Source organism: Pygoscelis adeliae, unplaced genomic scaffold, assembly GCF_000699105.1.
Source record: "Pygoscelis adeliae isolate BGI_AS28 unplaced genomic scaffold, ASM69910v1 Scaffold24, whole genome shotgun sequence".
In the NCBI taxonomy this organism is placed as follows: domain Eukaryota; kingdom Metazoa; phylum Chordata; class Aves; order Sphenisciformes; family Spheniscidae; genus Pygoscelis; species Pygoscelis adeliae.
Genome location: NW_008824806.1, coordinates 746229 through 765903, shown reverse-complemented (window position 1 = coordinate 765903; position 19675 = coordinate 746229). Strand labels below are relative to the sequence as shown.

Sequence of the window (19675 nt, the reverse complement as noted above, 5' to 3'; positions counted from 1 at the left end):
ACTGCTTATCACAGGCTCCAGATGTTCAACACAGATGTAGGCATTGCTGGTGGATGCTGATACGGTAATGACAACAGACATAGCATTTAATTCCCTTTTTTGGGAGGGAAAGGCAATTTTCAGGAACTAAAAGCAAGTTAGCAAACATTCAGCACAGTAACTTCTTATCTTTCTTCACTGTGTTATTGCTGTCCTAATTTTTCATTTCAGGCCTTAATATCCCTTTTTTCATTTTTCAGTTCGTTTTTAACAATGAACATTGTTCTTCTCTGAAAGTACTTTTTTTTTCCTTATTCCTGGGGTATTTTATTTGTGAGTGACTGTCTTTAAAGCTCATGGCCTTTAACTTATCTCATTCTGTACTTGTCTATACACCTGTTTCATAAGGTGATCTTTTCATAGCAAAGTATACCATTAAAATATTGACAGAATAATTTGCCACTTCTCACATGCTGGGAAGTACTTTCCTGTTTCAAAAGCTTTTCCAGAGTCTGCTGCTGCTTTGCATATCAGAACTGAATGTCTTATACTGCAGACGGTTTATTTTAGTTGCCCATTTTCAAGAAATGTCATCAGAACTCTGATTTCTGCTACATTAAATTGATAAAGAGAAAAATGTTTCTGTGATTTCTTGTGGTTCCTTTAAATGGCATAAAGGCAGTCAGAAATTTTTGTCCTGATTGTTTGCTCGACACCAAAATATCAAGACTGTCAAGCTTTGCCATTCCATTTCCTTTGCTTTATTCCAGAGGACTCATTAAGGCTCCAATAAAAAGTGTCCTGTGAGTTTTTTCAGGTTTCAATTGGCCAAAAAGATTGGCAAGAATTTGCCAAGCATCCTTTATACACCTCAAGTGTGTAAAATAGACCTGCAAAGTTGGAAGGTGAAGGAAGGGAAGGAGCAGGCAGAAGAAGGAAAGCACATTATTTCTTATATTTGTGTCAGGAGTGTCAAATCTGGTCTTCCTTGATTTTGCTGGAGATAAAATAACAATTAAAAAAGAGTCCCAAACCCCTCAACTCTTCTTAGGCCCTTTTTTGTACATTATAAAAACGTACATGAGGGCATAACCCATTTTTCCCCTTTTGTAAGTCACCTTCAACTTAAAAGAAAGCTTTTATAAACTGTGAGAGTTTGTCACAGTTTATTCTGGCAAAATTCAAAACTTGCTTTTTGCAATGTAGCCAAGATGATCTTTCTCTCTGATGTTGCGAGAATGAAACCACAGACCGCTGATGCAAGTGAAAGGAACTGACCACTGTGAGATTAAGTCATAGGACAGTGAAAACAGTACAGCAGTAAATATGGTATACCGCTAGCTTCAACATTAAAAAGAAAAATGAGCCTTTAGCAATGTTTGCAAGGGAGTGCTATCTGATAATTTACAGTTAGAGTCTGATTGATGAAGGCCATTTCATGTTATCAAAAAAAGTCCCACAAGACAATTGTACATAATTTTGTTGGACTTTGGGTAGTCCATCTTTTTCAGTGACTGTCCCTCAGGACTGTTTAGTCTGAGGCTGCTAAAGGTAGAATTAGAGCAAAATAAACCAGAATAAAACATCCAAAACACTTCCTCAACTCATTCTTCTCAGATTTTAAGCATTTTAAAAAAAAATACTTCAATTCAGCTTGGTGTGGTTGACAAAATTTGTTAATTTTTAGCCTTGTTTCCTAAAGGAATGAAGTTTATGTGGTCATGCTATTGTATGCCTGTCTTTCTGTAAGTTGTCCTGATAACCTCAACAATAAGAAATCTTAAAGATGTGAATCCAGATGTGAATCCAGAGACAGATCCAATATATGCTTAGGCTATGGAAACCGATGAAGTTTAAGGAGCCCCTTCTGATTCCCATCAGAAGGACTCATAGGGACCAAAGCAGGTATTGCTCACCCATGGGAAAAGTCTCCGTCAGAGCTTAGTTGGACAGCAAAGTCAACCAACCACAAGATATAAATCCAGACACAATTGTGCCTCACTTATTCCAGTGCTCATGGAAAACTTTATAAAATCAAAAGAAAACACTTCCAGTTGTGTTTAAGTGAAATACATAAGAAGCCAAAACCTGGACTCACTGAAGTCAGGGTTAGGAAAAGTGAATCCGATGGTGCATCTGACTGATACCAGATGTACCTCAGCAGAGCTGTTAGCACTTCCTAATAATTTCTTTCAGTGAAGACCTGGCTGTCACTTCAGTGACAGCAAGGAGGAAACAGCACTAGCTTCGAATTAAAAGAAAAATTTGGAGTCATAGTAAAGGGGTTTTATTGCCTAAGTCAGGACAAGGATATCTGAGAGGTAGCTGCTGTGGAGGGTTTTGAATCACTGTTCAGGATAATGAAGAGAAAACTGGATGTAGGCTTTTAGCATAGTTTATTTGGTCACAGTTAGTCACTGTCAGCCCTGGTGTGGTACTCCTCAAAGCAGAGGAGTACTTAGATGAGGAGACAAATGTTGCTTACTTAATTTGCAGACACAATCCAGTAGTGTGCACCTCTATCATGGATTAAATGTGATTCTCCAACTGAGGAAGATGGGTTGAGCTTAGCCTTGACAATCTCAACTCTGCATTTCAATTGTTATTAGTTAGATCATGATCTTACGGTCTTTGTTTAGCCTTTCTGCGCCTCTTACGTGCTAAACAATTGTGAGCTCAATTCTCTGATACTCAACTTCAGTCACTCTTGACTTCCATGGAAAAGCACCTCTAAAAATGAAATCCAAATTCAGCTCTGTAAAGTTCCTGTGGTTTTGTTTCTTCTACAGATAAGTTCAGGTGAAAGTCTAAAGTAGTCCATTCACCTTACAGGAAAAGAGAAAACAGAGACAGGCTTTTGCCACCATGTTCCCAACAAGTGTCCTAAAGCAAGACAAACTGGTCGCCAGTCCTGTCAAATGAAAGGCACAAACAGTTGGAAGAACGTGAAATGGAAACAGAAGATCACCAAAACAAAAGATAAAGTGACAGTAAAATAAACACATGGTGATACTTCTTTATTACCATTATACACATGATAGATGAGTAAAATTGGGTTATGCTTATATTGTAATGGAAGAAAATAATTGCTGCCTTCTATCAGGAAACCACAAAGGCACTTATTGATCTGTCATCCTAAGGGTATGTCTAGGAATATTTAATAAAATAAACAGAGACAAATAACTCTTTTGAGGCCCTGTAACCATAATATCCCACACCATTTGGCTTAAAATTTTTTGGCAGGTTTAAAAATAACACCACATCTCTCTAATTAGGAAGGGTTGATGTGGCTTATTTAGATAATCTCACAGCGTGGAGGAAATGTTTTTTATATTGCAAGTAGAATGTGCCTGAATATTTTCCTTAAAAGTCAGGCACCAGAATCCGTTGGATTGGTTCAGTCATTTATTCCTCTGGAAATGCTATATCAAATGGCATACAGCACTCTGCTTGGCACAAAGCCTGCTCCCACCCGTACAGATTTTGTGCAAGCTTCTCTATGGGTTCTGACGTCTCAGAAGAATAAACAAAGAGGGACTGGGTGATGGGCAATGCGCATTGACACCCTTTAAAACAGGCTTAAACCGTAGTAGTAAGGTGACAGGCTGCATCCACACTCCTATTCTGTGCTCACTGCCTGTCTGCTGAAAGCCCAGGTGGTACGCCGAGGGTCCCCGTTGTGCCCTGTACGATACAGTGCAAGGCAGGATGTGCTCACTACCCAGCTCCCCTCCACCATTAGGTACGTGGGCATCTACCCACCCGGCCATGCAAGACCTGACTGGGGCAAATAGCATGGCCTAAGGGATTGCAGGAAGAGTCTGAACTCCAGTTAAGCTGCATATGAGGGAGGCATGGGTGTGGGTACGGGTACGGGTACAGATATGGGTATGAGTGTGTAGGGACTATGGTATGAGCATAGTATGGGTATGGTTATCTCAGACTGGGCCAGATTCAGCAGAGGTGTAACTATAGAGGTAAGGGCTGTTCTGTCCCTGGGACTGGCCATGTGGACACCGTCACAAGGGAGTTCCCAAGAAAAAGGCAACACAAGGAAAAAGGCGGGTCAGGGAGTTTCTTTGGAAAGTACCGCACCGCCCTGAGTGGTAGATACCTTTGCAGACTCTTCCGAGCCCCAGGAGCTATGGGGTCTGGGGGCTTACCTGTTAGTCCCCGAGTGCTGCAAAAACTACAGAGAGTTTCCTTCTCCTGATCTCCTGTTAGAGGCCTGTCTCTGTTTGCTTACCAGTGCTGCTGCTTGGTGTTTTATCAACTTCTCGATGAAAGCTGAATTGCTCTGTGAAAAAGTGGTATCCGTTAAACTACCATTTTCTGCAAAGGGCACTGCTTTATCAGCCAGAGTTACTAATAATGTTCCATTACCAGACTTTTTAATCAAATTCTTCCACTGAAGGCAGGGTTCCCTATTGGTTATTAGTGTGGAAGAGTGACTCTGCTGCTTTTCTCTGGAATTGCACAGAAATAATTTCAGGCAGAAAGTAATTTTTTTTTTTTTTTTTAATATGGATATCTAGATTCTCTGGTCATGTGTTTTTTATGTCTCAGAGTTTCAGGAGGCCCTTAAATAACAGTAAAGACTAGAACTGGACACAGAATAATTTTCCTATCCTATGTAACTTTGAAAATTTGAAAACCTTTACAGTCCCACAAGAAGAGATGTCTAAAATGTAGACTAGCAGGTATGCAGCATTAAGAATACTCACTAGAGATGTGTAATATTCAGATCTAAGCCTCTTTTCCTGGGTTCAGACCAAATTCGAAGGTTCCTTTGCCCCATATTAAGTTCCTGTCTAGTCTGCTGATGGCTATTCTGCAATGGGACCATGTCAGCCCCTTCTGAAAGAGCTGCTTGGATTTCTTTATAAACAATTCCACATTCCTGAGAAAGAGGAGCTGATTCTGCAGTGCACTGTGTGCAGATCTAAGTCCTGGATTCATCCCACCTGGCTTTGGTAGGTAGTTGAAACGTCTAAGTAAGCAATGAATTTTCCTCAGGTTCTGCTGCCAAACGATGGAGAGACACATAAATCCTGACAAAGCAGACATGTGCCTTTCAGCTCACTCAGCACCAACCTTACCTCAGCAGTTTCTCTACTTACTCTACTTGATCTGACTCAGGACCACATATTGCCGTCATTATTGCTCACTAAAGCAACAGTAGGTAATTATTATCCAGGAGAGTGTTGTGTTACTCGAACTTTCTAGGTGGCATGTGGGTTTCTGATCTCAGACAGCTTTTGCATCAGAGTGGAATTACTCCTCATTTCCAAACATACAAGTAAAACCAGAGTCAAATCCCACAGTAAATAAAAAAAAAAAAAGACTGCTAGGGAAGAAGATCCATGGCATAAATGGTTTAGAAGCCGAGTGTAGGTCACAAAGAAATATTACTTGCACTGCCTATGGAGTGGGTGAAAACAATGAAATGTTAGAGGAATGATCTTGGGGAAGTGATAATGAGCATTTCATTTTCTTAAGGTAGAATATGCTTTTATACACAGCCTGTGGAAATTAGGGCAAATTGCATGATTTTCTCCTACTTTCTGGACTCCTTTCTAACCCACAGATCTCTTGCACCACTGTTTTGGCTAGACATGCAGTTGTTGTGCAATGTTATCTTGGAATAAGAGTCTCCACACTCAGCATTATCTTAGGATAACTGGTCTACTTGGAATTCACAGCTTTTCTATTTCGTCACAGCTTCCATGTAAATAAGGACTTCTATGAAAAATGCACCTGATGTACACTACAAATGTACAGCAAAACTGCTTTTATCAACACAACATCCCCGATGCATTATTTTATTTCTTCAAAATGTGTAATTAGTCAACACCTCTCCTTTGATAATCTGTATACTGAGTTAAATGTTAAATTAATATAAGGGAAATCAGCAAAATACAAAGATTACTTAGGTCCATTTTATCTGCTGAATCAATAGGATTTACTTAGTGCTAATGCACTAACCAGATTATGAGAACTAATGCAGCACTGTTCAATGACAAAAGCAAATAACTCTTTGAATGGTCTTGACAATAGAACATGTAATCATCTTAATTTGTATTAACTAATTACATTTAACATGGATGTCTTTTTACCTATTACCTTAAGTGGAACATCAGTACAGTAACTTCCTTCCCCCCTCTCATTTTAGCAGTGAAGTAGATCAAAGCAACAAGTATTAAGAGTTAGTGGGATGATACTATGTAAAATTTTACATCAGTGGAGTTCTTTAAAAAATTTCTCTTTCTCTAGGGGTCATAAAAATTTGTGTAATCTTTCCATTGCCGTCAGTGAGTTCTAGATCAAGTCCTTGACATTGAAAGTGTCAAAGGTAATTAATCCTTCAGTAATTCCCTCTAAATTGTTCCTTATTTTGCAACAAGTAGTATTTTGAAGGGTTGGTTTCCTGGGTGACTCGGACCATCTCCAGGCAGTAGCAACACATCGTAGTGGCCGCTGCGTAGTTAGGATTGCTTGATTGTTTCCCTCTTAAAGGATTGTTTCCAGTTGCTTGCTTTTTCTTCAAGTCTCCTACTTCACAGTTGAGATTTGAAAAGTTTATTCTCAGAAAGGGAACATACTTCTCCTGTATTTTATAAAAAAATCTTTGAATTGCTTTCAAATACATGGGGAATATTGGGAAGAGGAGGAAGGAAGAAGAGGGAAACAATTCTTTGTTTAAAACAAAAAGAGGAAAAAACTCTTTTACCTTTTAGAGTAAAGCTTCAGTGCCCCTGCAGAAGTTCTTAGAAACAGGAGAACCCAGTCCCCCGCCCCAGGCGTGTTCAGTTCTCCGTGAACGCTGGACTGAGTTTACAGCACCTACACCCTCGAAGTGTCTTTCACTGGTCAAGAGGAAACCAGAAGCACGGTGGATCTGCTTCTATGGGAATTGTTTAGCACATAAATTTGTGTCCACTGGCAAAATTGAGCTGTTCCATTTATTATTCTTTTTTTCCCTTCCTTAGGATTACAGGAAGTGTTTGGTAATGGTGTCTGGTGCTACTGTGCAGAAATCTGTTTTACAAAGCACATAGCATTTTGAATACTGTGTTTTCAAATACTTTTCTCTTGTGATGTGACTACTTGAGTGATTTCTGTTCCACCTCCCAAGAACACAGAGTTCTTGGGAAGAACAAGTTAGTTGTTTGACAAAATAGGGCTTGAAGAAGAAAGAGAAATTCAGCATACTTAGTACCTATCATGGCCACATTAACATAGAAATTAGCTGTCTTTCTGTGCTGTGAGAGCAGCAGGTGGGGTACACACTGCGTATCCCCAGCAGACTGCTCTGGTCTAGCTTCCGTGTAGTCTCTATGGCAAATAATATCTGACTTATCCATTTGGGATGCCTCTTTCTGAGGACTTACTGACCCTATCAATACAAATATGTGCGGTAGTTCAATATGAAAGACCCGATCTCTTAATTGATAGTATTTGATAAAGGAAGTGAAATGGGAGATTATGAATGTAATGCAATCTTGATGCCAATAAGGAACACTATTCACGTGCATTTGGCCTGCTATTGAACAGTACCTATGAGTAGTACTGATGTATGGCCATCCCTGTTTAGTTTCCCACAATTGCTTCTCTTGGAAGGGCAGCAGCAAGTTTTGGGAACTCACACTGCAGTTACACTGACCCAGCGGGTGAGGAGTCTCACTGTGGACTTGCAGTTGATCATGTTGGCAAAAGCCAACGTGCTACATCCAAAGAATTTCTGTTTCTCATGTTCCTCAGTTCTGGCTGGCTTCTCTTCTGCCTGTTGTACAGCGCTGGATTCTGTTCACAAGAGATTCTTTTCTGGTCAAGATTCTTTTCTTTACTTCCAAAAAAAAATGTGTCCATATTTTTTCCATGTATCATCACTGAATGTGCTCATAACCATAAAGCAGACACTGTGACAGTTATGTATAGTGAGAACAGTAAATGTGACTATGACTTTTTAGAATTGCAAGTAGTAAAATTTTGTCCATTTCACAAACTTTCTGTCTTGCAAATTGCAGAGGAAAAAATATTTCTTTGTGATAGCATAGTAGAAAGCTATTTATATATTTCTCCTCCATTATTCTTTATTGACTCTAACCAGCCATGGCATGAAACCACTTGGGAAAGAAGGGAGATAGTCCCTTTGCCAAGGGAACTGGCAGAAGAAGGCATGAAGTGAACAGAGTCTGTAAATGTGCCAGAAGCCAGAAAGTTTGTGCTGGTTATTTTTCTCCTCTCCCCATTTTGTCAAAGAGCTGTAAGTACAAGGATCTTAGTAGTCGTCTCTAACTGAGTCCAGAATTAAAAAGACTGGTATGTGACAGCTGGGAAGTTTTATGAGGTTTATGAAATTTAAGGAGAAATTCCTTTCAAAGATAACCATGATAGACAGGCCAAATTTATCATGTCCCTCACTTTTATTTACATGGCACTGCAAAACAGACAATACAGGTTCTAACTCCAGCCCTCTAACAGACCTCCAACATGATGCTGATCAAGTCACTCATCCTCTTCAGGCAACACCCTGGCATCACTGAATTATTTGGGCCAGAATTTCACTTCTTGTGTTTCACATGGATAGAAGCAGTGATCAAATGCACTTCTAACCTGAAGAGAAATACTGCAAACTAGCTAGAAAATTCAAATGTATTACAGAACAGCAAAACTGTGTTGGCTAAAAATACACAAGAAAATTTAGAGAGGAAAATCTGATAAGGTTCTTTTGTGTTCGTCACAGTTACTCTTCCTCTTCAGAGTCTGCTGTTCACATAAATTCTTCACCATTATGTGCTTGATTCCAGTAGGACACACTCCTGAAAACTGTAGTTTTATTATTCATCTTAATTCACTGACCTGCACAACAGAAGAGATAAGCAACTCATACACCGTCTCCATTTTTAATTGCCTTGGGAATCAGTTTGTTATGTAGAATCATCTATTCATTCACTCTACAGTAGTTTCTTTGAAAAAGGATTTTTGCCATTTGCAGATATCAGGATGCAGCTCATTTAGCAGTAGCTCATTTTCCCCTGCTCCATGTTATGCCATAGAAATGTTCAAAGGAGAAACGTTGTCAGCACTTGTGGGTGCCCACTTCTTTTGAGGGAGACTCCTAGGATCCATAGCAGAAAACAAAAGTTGATACTTAGGAATTTGATTCCTGACAGCCAACAAGGTAAAAGTCATATAAGGCTCCTGCTTATTCCTGCTTTCACTTGAGTTCTCCTTCATAACTGTAGTATTTTACAATTAACACTGGGAAATTTTACCTAATTACTTTCAGACCATTTCTCCAATTTGTCAAATTAAATTTTAATTTTAATGATTTCCTCCAAATCGCTTACAAGACAATATTAGATGTTCTGCAGTGATTAAGTCATTAATTTCTAGTTTGTTCAAGACATTAAACGTAATATCAAGACATTATACATAATATCACTTTCTAATTGAGCACTGCACTTAACTAAGAAAAACAGGTTTTGGCCAGCTCTAGAAGGACGAGCCTGGAGGAGTGTTTCTCCAAACTGCAGTTGCTGCAAATAATAAAAAAGCTCCCAAAAAGTCTTTGGTTAAAATTTTTTTTTTTTTTTCCCTGAGTCTAGCTATTCAGACTAGAGACTAGACTCCATGATTGGTTCTGACACTTGACCTGAGCATTTTTTTGAGATTTTCATTAATGGCTTTAAAATTTCCTCCCTGCTTTGCACTTTTGGCTTCAAATGTGCAGCTTTGTCCGAAATATTATTTTTGTGCTCACTGAATATGATATATAAATCATCAGTTAACTGCCAAATAGCAACAGCTCCTGATAGCCCAGCTCAGTGATGTCTAGAGACTTTTTTGGCGTGTTCGTCTTCTGTGGGCCGAATCCAGGGTAAATTCTGAAACACCACAATTTCCCCTATGAACAAACAAGATAGTATTGGTTATCTCCTACCCTTCTGGACATCAGCCGAAAGGCAGGGCTTGCCCACACCTCATTGCATTCCAGTGGCACACCTACACCAGCTTCACAAAGCCCTTGCTATGAATCACACGCGCAATTGGCACCTCTCATCCTACAAGAGAAGCAATATAGCCCAGCCCAAGCACTTACCCGCTCTCTAATCGTCCATTTCAATAGTTGTGTGATTTGTCACTGGAACTTGGCATAATATCCAGAGTGCATCATCTGACATCAGTTATTTTTCCACTTTGACAGCCAAATGGATACTTATGTGTATACTGAGAGAGGGGGCGGGAGGGCGAGATTCAGGCTTCAAAGAGTTAATTTAAAGCAGCTTCTTGGCCAAAGTTTTCCGTGTTATCAATCTTCCTTAAGTTTTCTAAGTAGCCTTTTAATCTCTGCATTTCTACTCAAAGATCAAAGCCTTCCTATTTCTTAAACAGCTAACCTTACATTATGGTTAATCCATGAAGCGCCAGGTTTTGAGAGTGCCATATGTGGAACAGTCTGCAGGTTCTTGGGCAGATACCCAAAATTACGACATCTCTGAGGAAGGCTGAGCTGACTTTGTGGCTGAACCGACTTCGGGGAAGCTAGGAGAGGTGTTGGGGCAAGCAGGAAAATCTAGCCACTTGTTAAAAAGAGCTTGAACAGGGTTTCGTGAGGCGTGTCAGGATGTTCAAATTGTGTTAAGATGACTACATAGGAGGAAGTACTTTTTTAAGGTTAGCACAGAAACATCTCTCCCCAAAGTCATTTGCTCATGGAAAAAAAGGAGTTACAGCAAAGAGCAGAGATCCCAAGTTGGGGGAGGATAAATTCAGAAATCTGCCTTATTTCAAAAAGTATGAAAACTGTACATCTTTCTGCACTTGAACTATTCATACTCATTGTATGAGTAATCTTTGCACAGATGTTTCAAAAATACTTTCAGACTGGATGGGATATGAGTGCAAAAGAATAAAGCTTTTAGCTTGTTTGGTGGCCAAAGCAAAGCTAAATTTGTCCCTTGTTGATCAGACAAAAATATTTCAAGTGTATTCAATTAATGTTCAGTGTGCCTAGTGCAAAGTATTAGGTCAGTTTTGAGCAAAACACACCATACTTTAACAGTTAATTCTGAAACTAATACAACAAACACTTTAGCATGTGGATAACCAAACCGTTAAGTCACTGCTGTATCAGATCTTCTTTCTGTATCATTAGGCAGTGCACAGAGATTTCAGTTGCTCTTGTTTAGTCTTACGCAGGTTTTTACCTAAATGGTACAGTCAATTGACAGTGCACCTGGAGAAAAGCTGGCACCACAGCTGACTGCAACTCCCAGGGATCATAGAAAACTTCACCCGCCAGTGCTGTTGCTGTGCACAGTTCAGAAACGTTACAATTCAACAGCAAAGGACTGAGCTATTAGGTTGAACATTTTGATAATAGCATTTTCAATGCCTTGTTTTTTCTCCAGAATTCACAGAGTTAAGCCAGCAAGAAATTCTTGGTTCATTGCTTGCTTTCTCATAGTACTTTGATTATAGGTAATAGAAAGAAAACCATCTGAATCAAGAAAATAAGAACATAAAATTTTACTCCTACTTGTTCTTTAAGGGTATGATCCAGATCTATTGAATTTAGTGGGAAGACTCTGACTGTCTTTAAAAGGTTTAATTCAAGCTTTTAAAAAAAAATATTAAAATGTGTTTGTAACAACAACAAATCAATAAAAAAATTAGGAAAAACAAAGCTCTATTGTTTTCAACAGAGGGAACCACCCTAAGATCCTTTATAATCTCCCTACATGTTTATTCATAAAGTATGTCACAGTGGGAACATGCTAGATGACTTCCAAATTTAAACTGGTTAGAGATCCTTTAGGGGGTTCCTGGTTATTATCTGTATAATCTCACCAAAACAGATGATGTACTATCAATAGTAATGCAATTATCAGTTAATAGATTACTATTGAATTGTCAGGACAGCAGGTTATATTCTTCTCTGGAGATAACTTAAAGTGTATTGTTCGAGAATTTTTCCAATGAAAATTAAAAACATGTAATCTCTATTCCCAAACTGAAAGAGAAAATCCTGCAAATGCAGCAACTAGTACACTCAAGACATATAGAGATTGGACAAAATAGTGCATGAGCCATAGATGATCAATACAATAGCCTAAGTAACTATAAAAAGCTGTCTTCCCCGTCATTTCATTTAAATATACTATCAGAAACATATTTTTCCTGGCTTATCTCCCTTTTCTCTTTCTCCATCTTTTTCTCCCCTTTTCTGTCTTATCACTGAAAAAGATGTTGAAAAGAGAATAGAAAGAGAAGAATACTGGAAATTGTTACTTTAATGCAAAAAAATGTTAAAAAAATCGCAATGTTTTTAGACAATCATTTTCTAGGAATCACTGTTTTAGCAGCAGGTGTGTCGCCTGGCAGGCTCTGCAGTCAAGGAATTCTGAGACCCTTGGAGAAGCAGCATTACAGAAGTCACTAAGAGAAAGGATACCTTGATATATGTGCTTATATACATATCATCTGGTTAAATAGAGACCCTATGTCTTATTCCCAACAGACAGGATAAAAAAAAGTTAAAAGAAACATTCCCATAACATTAAGAAGTCGTTGCCTTCCTCATGGAACATCATAACTGATGAAGCAATTAAGTTTGAAACATTTTAAAATACTTTTGGTCAAATGCATTTGTGCTAAATGACTTCACTCTGACAAAGATCTATTCCTACTCATAAAGACAGTACTCATCTGTACTTCATTTTCTAACAGGCTTTTTCAAGAAATGCTTCATACTGCAGAGCACAAGATGATGAATATCGCTTAGAAGTTACGACTCCTTTGCAGAGGGTTGACTTGTTCATGGGCCAGTTCAACAGTGTCCTGTTAACTTCGATATCTGTCTTCACCAAAGGGAACCTTACCGTTGCTAATCTGGGAACTTCGGCGGGACGGTTCATGCAGGTAAATATTACTACGACACCTTCACAATAAAAAAACCTACTGGAGTTTAGCAGAATGGTGAGAAGTGAGGAACAGTATTATCCCGGTTTAACAGGCCATTAGAAAATTGGAATTGCTTAGTAAAATAGAGCCTCTGGAATATAAACAAAGTGCCTAATAGAGCATTCTGCAGTTTAAGTGTTTACATGGGCTCTGTGGTTTGGAGCAATGGTTTTGGGACAAATTCCACCATGATCTCCACTTAGTCCAGCTGGTTCAGTTCACAGAGCGGTTTTGGTCCATACAAACTAGATTTCTTTCAAAGGAAACTAAACTGAAAGCTCTGTCTTGGATACACATCAAATATGCTCCAACCCCAGCGGGGGCAGGAGGGTCCAAAACGGTGATTGATTCTTCGAACAGCTTAAGATACACACTTCATATGGTCATTTGGTCTAGAGGATCAGATTAAACCTAGTTCAAAGTAAGATGCCGAGACAGTTTATAGTGTAAAAGCAGGAGCCTTGGCATTAGTTTTTTCTATATACTGATGCACTCCTCTGGCACCAAATCACTTGCTAATGTACCCATAGCCTATGACTCACAGCTCTAGAATTCAGATTAGCTCCTCCTCCACCTACTTCCAAGTCTCTCTGAGCGCATCTTAGATTTTCCGGCTCTTGCTCATTCTCTTCTCATTCTGTTCTTTTGGACAGCAATTCTTCCTGTCCTAAAGCAGGCTTTCCACAATAAGTGGTAAACCACCCTCCTGAGAAGCCTGTCTCCCTCCACCGAGCATATAACTAATCTAGACAGGTAGATTACACTACATGACTTCTTTGTAGGTGACTAACAAAATAAATCTAACCTATAGGGCCAACAATCTTTTAAAACCTTGGCAGTCAAAATCAAACATCAGAAGACAAAATACTTTGAAAGCACCAAGGGCTTCATTTATTCACTCATCTTACTTCAAGCACTGTCATCCTGTAATGACCACCTTGGAGAGCTTGGCTTCTCCAGCTGCCACAGGGTCCAGCCTGGATGGGCATCTCGGCCTGGATCCCTCTTGCACCCAAGGACCTGTGTCCTTTTACTCTGCCAGTATTATTTGTCTTCTAGTGGGCTTCCTGAAGTATTGGCAGTCTTTGGCCCTTCTTGCTCTGTAGGCTGCAGAGAGTCATCAAAGTTAGTAGCATTGTCCCCCAACCATCATTAACTGAATGATGATGAGATTTGCCATCATGAGTTGCTGTGCCCTTCCAGTTTTCCCATTTCCCAAAACCTTCCATTAGAAAACACTTGGGCACTTGCACCTTTTCATAAAAATCTTTGTGTGGTGTAAGTCATCAGGTAAGAATAACAAGCCTTCCCTTTCTTCTCTCCCTTCTCCTCATTCTCTGTCCTTGCCACATACAGTAAGTAGGGTTACATATTGTCCCCAGTATTTGTTAACCAATCCTATACCTCCATTTCTGTCTTCTACACAGACTCGACACAGAACCTGCCCCATAATGCAAAATCCATAGTGCTCCTACAGGGATGGAGGTCAAAGTGATTTACCACAAAGGACAGATGAAAAACTGGAGAAAATCATGTTTCTCTTTCCCCCTAAAAGATAGGAATTTAACAAAATGTTCAATGACAACCCTGCCAGTTTTACCTGAACTTCCCACGAGGACCTTGGTAACTTTAAGCTGCCGTTTGTCTTCAGTGCAGGAAAGGCAAATGCTGAGAGCTACGCACTGAGCACAGGAGCAACCTACGCTCTGTTCTTAAATGCAGATACCGGGTCACACAGCGAACATGAGCAATTTGTTTAACCTTTCTGCAGCCATTTCCTTATCTACAAAATACAGTTAATAACAACGACTGTCTTACTCGCTGCATTTCTTCTGGGCTGTCACAAAGCTTTTAGGGAGCTTTGGTGAAAAGCACAAGGCAGCATTATTTTTGTTTGTAACATTCTTTAAATTATTCATTCGAGTTCTGCACCACACACTTCATTCAGACATTTGCCCAGCTCAAGGAACAATTAAAATATTTCCAGAATACATTTCCCATTCCAGGTTCAGTTATGGATCAAAAGAAAGGCTATTGTGTAAACTGCACATGGCCATTAGCAGAAATATTCTCATCATTGAATTAGATTGGCTTGAGCCACGGGGGGAAGTCAGCGTTGGGCTCATATTGTAATAAGTATCAGCTCTTTCTTTGAGGGTTTGGTGCAACCAGCAGGAGAATAAGCGTACTGACTACCTTTAATGACGCTACCTCCAAATAAAAAGGTTAGTATTGTTTTGCCTTTAAATGATCTTGAAAGGGATACTAGGTCTGTAGGATAAAGACGACACAGCTTTTTTCAGAATTTAACGTTCACTTACATTAAGTCTTTTTTTTTTTCAGTAATAGTTCTCTAGGAAGTGCTTTCAAACCTGTTCATTAGCAAATGCCCAACTAAAGCAGATTTGCAGTGTTTCTATGGAAATATAGTTATTAACTGCAATGAGATGGAGATCATTAAAAATTGAGCTATTAAACGACCATTACTGAAGTAAAATGGGTTAAAAAAAATCAGGATAATCTAACAATGACTTAATTTATTCAAAAGATATCCCCAAACACTTCCCCACATTTTCTAGCAAAGAAATGTAATGGTGTTCTTTTTTGTTTCGTTCACAAATCTACTGGAACATATTGCAAAGAATCCTCAGTTTTTCACTTACTACGGACCTCACTTTTGCTCAGTCATTTGCATTCATATTTTTAGCTCTTTGTACGTGCAAATATTGAATTTTCCTGTGCAATCCCCCTGTAACTTGTAGCTATTCAGAGTTGACTATATCCCTTCAGAGGTAGGTATGCTTTCAGAGAAAATAAGTTGCAAAATTCTACCTATCAGGGAACCTGTTTTAAAACTGGTTATATTGTATTAATATCTTGCAAACATATTTTCATGCCAACTATTTAAATGCAAAAGAAAAAATATTCATATATCGGTTTCTAAAATCAGAAAATCAGCTCAGCCCTTCCAGTGAATCCAGTTAATCTTGTATCCTCTTTCACATACCAAACCTTACCATATTTAGACAATTTAGTTCGTGACATAAATTTCAGCACTAGCAGTCATCCTTGAGATTAAAAGAAATAGTAGTACAGTACCGCTGTCTCTGACAACCGCACCCTGAAGTGCCCAAATATGAAACAGTTTGGTGAAAGCAATGAACATTTAATTCAAATTTTTGCTGTATTAATTTAGGGTTTCCTTTAATTGTTATGAAACATTTTGGAGGGGAAAAAAAGATGTTTAAAACATAGTGATTGTGCCACATAAATTGAATTGAAGCTCCAAGCCTGCGCTGTGGAAGCCAGTAGGTGCAGCAGCAAGCTACTGATACTCAACCTGAGAGAAATTTATCGGAAGATGTTTCTCATATTCTCCTGTTATACTTCCTTATACCTGATCAGCAGCCAACCACTTGATTCTCCTTCTTTTCTTTCTTTCCTTTTTCTTCCTGTCTTTCATCTCCTTTTGTGCTTTCTTCCGCTCATCACTTTCTGCCTTCCTACTGACACCTCACCTCTGTTTCCGTCTCCATCCATTTTTCTCTCTTTACCACACGACTACAGCACAGCATTGCTGCAAAAGTCAGCAGAAGGTTTAACATGTAGTTTCTAAGAGCAAAGTTTTTCCTTCTGTAGGTGATGGTTACCTGATTCTGGAGTTTTGATGTATTTAGAGACATTTCACAATGAATGGTTCCTATCTTTACAAGTGATTCCACTGAAACTTATGGCATTACCCATCAAAACTGTGCTAATGACCCAACTCAGAATATAGCCTGTATTTTGCTTATTTCAAAAAGTCATCTGAGGAGCCAGTAATATTCAGAATGCAAAAGCAGGTATGTTTTATGCAACTGAAGAATAGTCACCTGTTGTTTTCTGCTTGTGCTTTTAGTTCGATTAAATAGAATTATTCACTTAAACAGCTCTGAAAAGAACTAATACTGGAAAGGAAATACAGCCTCCTTCACTAAATGTTTATTGTTTTCAGCCAAAATCTAAAACTAAAATCAAATTGATCTGGATGGTCCAAATACAGAAGATTCATGAGTTCTTTTAAGGAGGATAATTGGGGCCAGGAGGTGAATTCCAAAGCTCTCCTGGAGAGTAATTGCAGCCCATTGACATACTGAGCATGTTTTGGCTGCATCAGAAATGTTAAATCTGTATTTGGCCATGAATAGATTGGAGTTTGTAGTTTACCAAATATTGTGGAGTTTCTGTTACAAAACAGAGCAGTAATAATTTTTCTAAGACAGCTGACATGCATAAGAGAGAAAAGAAAAATGGTTTTACTTCCTTCCTAATCTGGAGCCTGACAACAAGCTTTTTTTTCCCCTTCTTTTTTTTTTCTGTTGAGAAGTGGCAGCTGTTTCAGCCTTTCTTATTGTGCTTGTTTTCAGAGTGTGACTGGGAACACAGGCTGAAAGTACAGCTGTTGGGTGCAAAGTGAATCAGGTATTTCACAGTGGTTATCTGATTAGAAAACAGCACACAGTCACACTGGTGTAGTTGGGGAATCAGATTTTCAGCTGATGTAAAGCAGCCTTACTCCACTCAAGCCAAAGATGCTATGCTGAGAATAAGACTCACAACTGGAAAAGACACTTTCATTACCAGTCAGTATTTTGGGAAATTCTAGTTTGTAAAAAAACCAAACAAACGTGATATATTGAGATAAAATATCTTCTAGTTTTGCCCAGTTCCAAAGTGATTTTTTTTTTTTTTTTGCCTGGAGCTTGGTATTATTTCAGAGAGTGACTTTTGAGTGATGAAGAAAAGAGCAAAGTTCTTCAGGAAGGGGAAATCTTTCTGATAGCTCTGGGGAGAGTGGGATATGGGAAAGTTTTACAAGATTTATTCTGAAAAGCTCACATTTGGTCTGGCCTTAACAACGAACAAGAGCCCGATGCCCTTGACGTATGCAGAGGCTGGTTTTCAGCATAACGCTATGTTTGGATGCAGAATACTGCATGTGCTCCCTACGCTTGAAGCTGGCCTCACCGAGGTAAAGCACAAGCAAATGCACTGCTTGTTGGTGACCTTCTTGAGGAAGAGAGCGATAGGGAAGTTTTCACTGTAAGTTCTACAACTACTATGGGCAACCACTCTCTTTAGATGCAATTTTGGCAGCAGGGCCTTCTCATCCTTCTGACTATACCAGTGAAACTCAGTGCACAGTGGGGCAGCACTGGGCTGCGTGCGGAGTGAGGAGCTCCCCCATGCACCCTTTCCTCTTCACGGGGCAGTAGGACGCCCATCCTGTTGCTCCTGGAGGTAAGGAAAGGGTCTTCCCATGGGTATACATACACCCTGAGATGCAGTCAGCCACATGCTGGCTGCAGTCCTGTCCAATCTACCTGGACATCAGCCAGCTCTAGCTGAGAAGCCAAGCATTAGCAAAGCATGGTCACGCACTGTCATGTCTGAACAGATTCTGGACTGAAAATGGCTTAGGGCACGAGAACCAAAGCATGATGGCACAGATAGGCCTCATCCAAGTAGAGCACATCACACAACAGTCCGCTCACCCTCCTCGGGGCCTCTCTGCACTTGTTAGACACGAAACAATACAGAATAATAACAAGCCTTATTCTAGGGACCCATTATATCCCAGTATTTTTAACCATATTTTTAGCTCAGAAAGGATGTATGGGATCAGAATAAAGGTTCAAGGAGCACAGTCTCCTATCTCTGGCAGGGGCTAAGATGGATAAGGGAGAGATATGAGGCAAGTAAAAGCACACGGTGATACTTCTCCCAGTATCCTTCTGCTTCTGGCACTCAGTGGCCCAGATTCCCTGGAAATTGCACCCATATGTGGTGTTTAATAGTCCTTGATGGACTTCTTTTTCATCAATTTTGCTTACTGTTTTTTGAAATTATTTGTTGTTTTGTCCTCTACAGTATGCTGTGACAATGACTTCCATAATTCCATTCTGCTTTAAATGATGAAGAGCTTCCTTTGGGGTTTCCTTTACCTGCTGCCTTATCGTTTCATTTGGTGCCCCTGATCCTGTCTGATGAGGAATAGGGACTGGGCTCGCACAGATCAATAGTCTGGGAAATTTTCACACGCTGAGCACAAACCTGTTGTCTTTCACATCCAAGTAAACAGAACACTTGGTAGTCACACTCGTTTCCCAGGAATACTTATGATTAAAAACAAACACCACCACCGCCACCAAACTTTAACACACACATCTCATTTCCCTGAAAAGAGAGAAATTAGCATGTGTCATAGCTGCTTTCACAGATTACATGCCAGGGAACATAATGCATGCTACAGAAATTAGTATAGACAAAAATAATCACATCTGCCTTTTATTTGTAACTGCAGTCAAAGCTTGGAAGAATTTGTCCCAGAATTCAGCAAGAAGAGAGCCAAGCCTTCAGCATTGCTCTCCTCTTGAAAACAGCAAAGTGGCAAAGCCTCGCCTTTACAGGAATCAAGGCGCAAAGCCATGGTGCCTATCAGCAAAATGAGGTGACACAGAGCAAAGAAGTACAGAGCTTTGCATCTTTCAGCATGGTCATTCAAATCCAGTTCATACCACAGCATACTGGAAGCCATTTCCATCTTCAATTTGATCAAACATCTTTTGATCTAGTTCCCATCCCACTAGACAAATATAGTCATAACAAAACCCACCAGTGCAAGTGGCAAGCCATGTTGGAAGCAAGTGCGAGGAGGTCAAGAAATACATGAGCACGGACCTTAAAC

At 39.5% G+C, this 19675-nt stretch overlaps 1 protein-coding gene across 1 annotated transcript in view; it reads left to right on the top strand.

The window, feature by feature from the left end:
* MET (MET proto-oncogene, receptor tyrosine kinase) overlaps nucleotides 1-19675 on the top strand; it is a 71813-nt gene that overhangs the window by 2605 nt on the left and 49533 nt on the right. The window contains exon 2 of the mRNA XM_009324057.1: nucleotides 12715-12906. Within this exon, the coding sequence (XP_009322332.1) occupies nucleotides 12715-12906 (192 nt within the window). The remainder of the gene's footprint in view (nucleotides 1-12714; nucleotides 12907-19675) is intronic.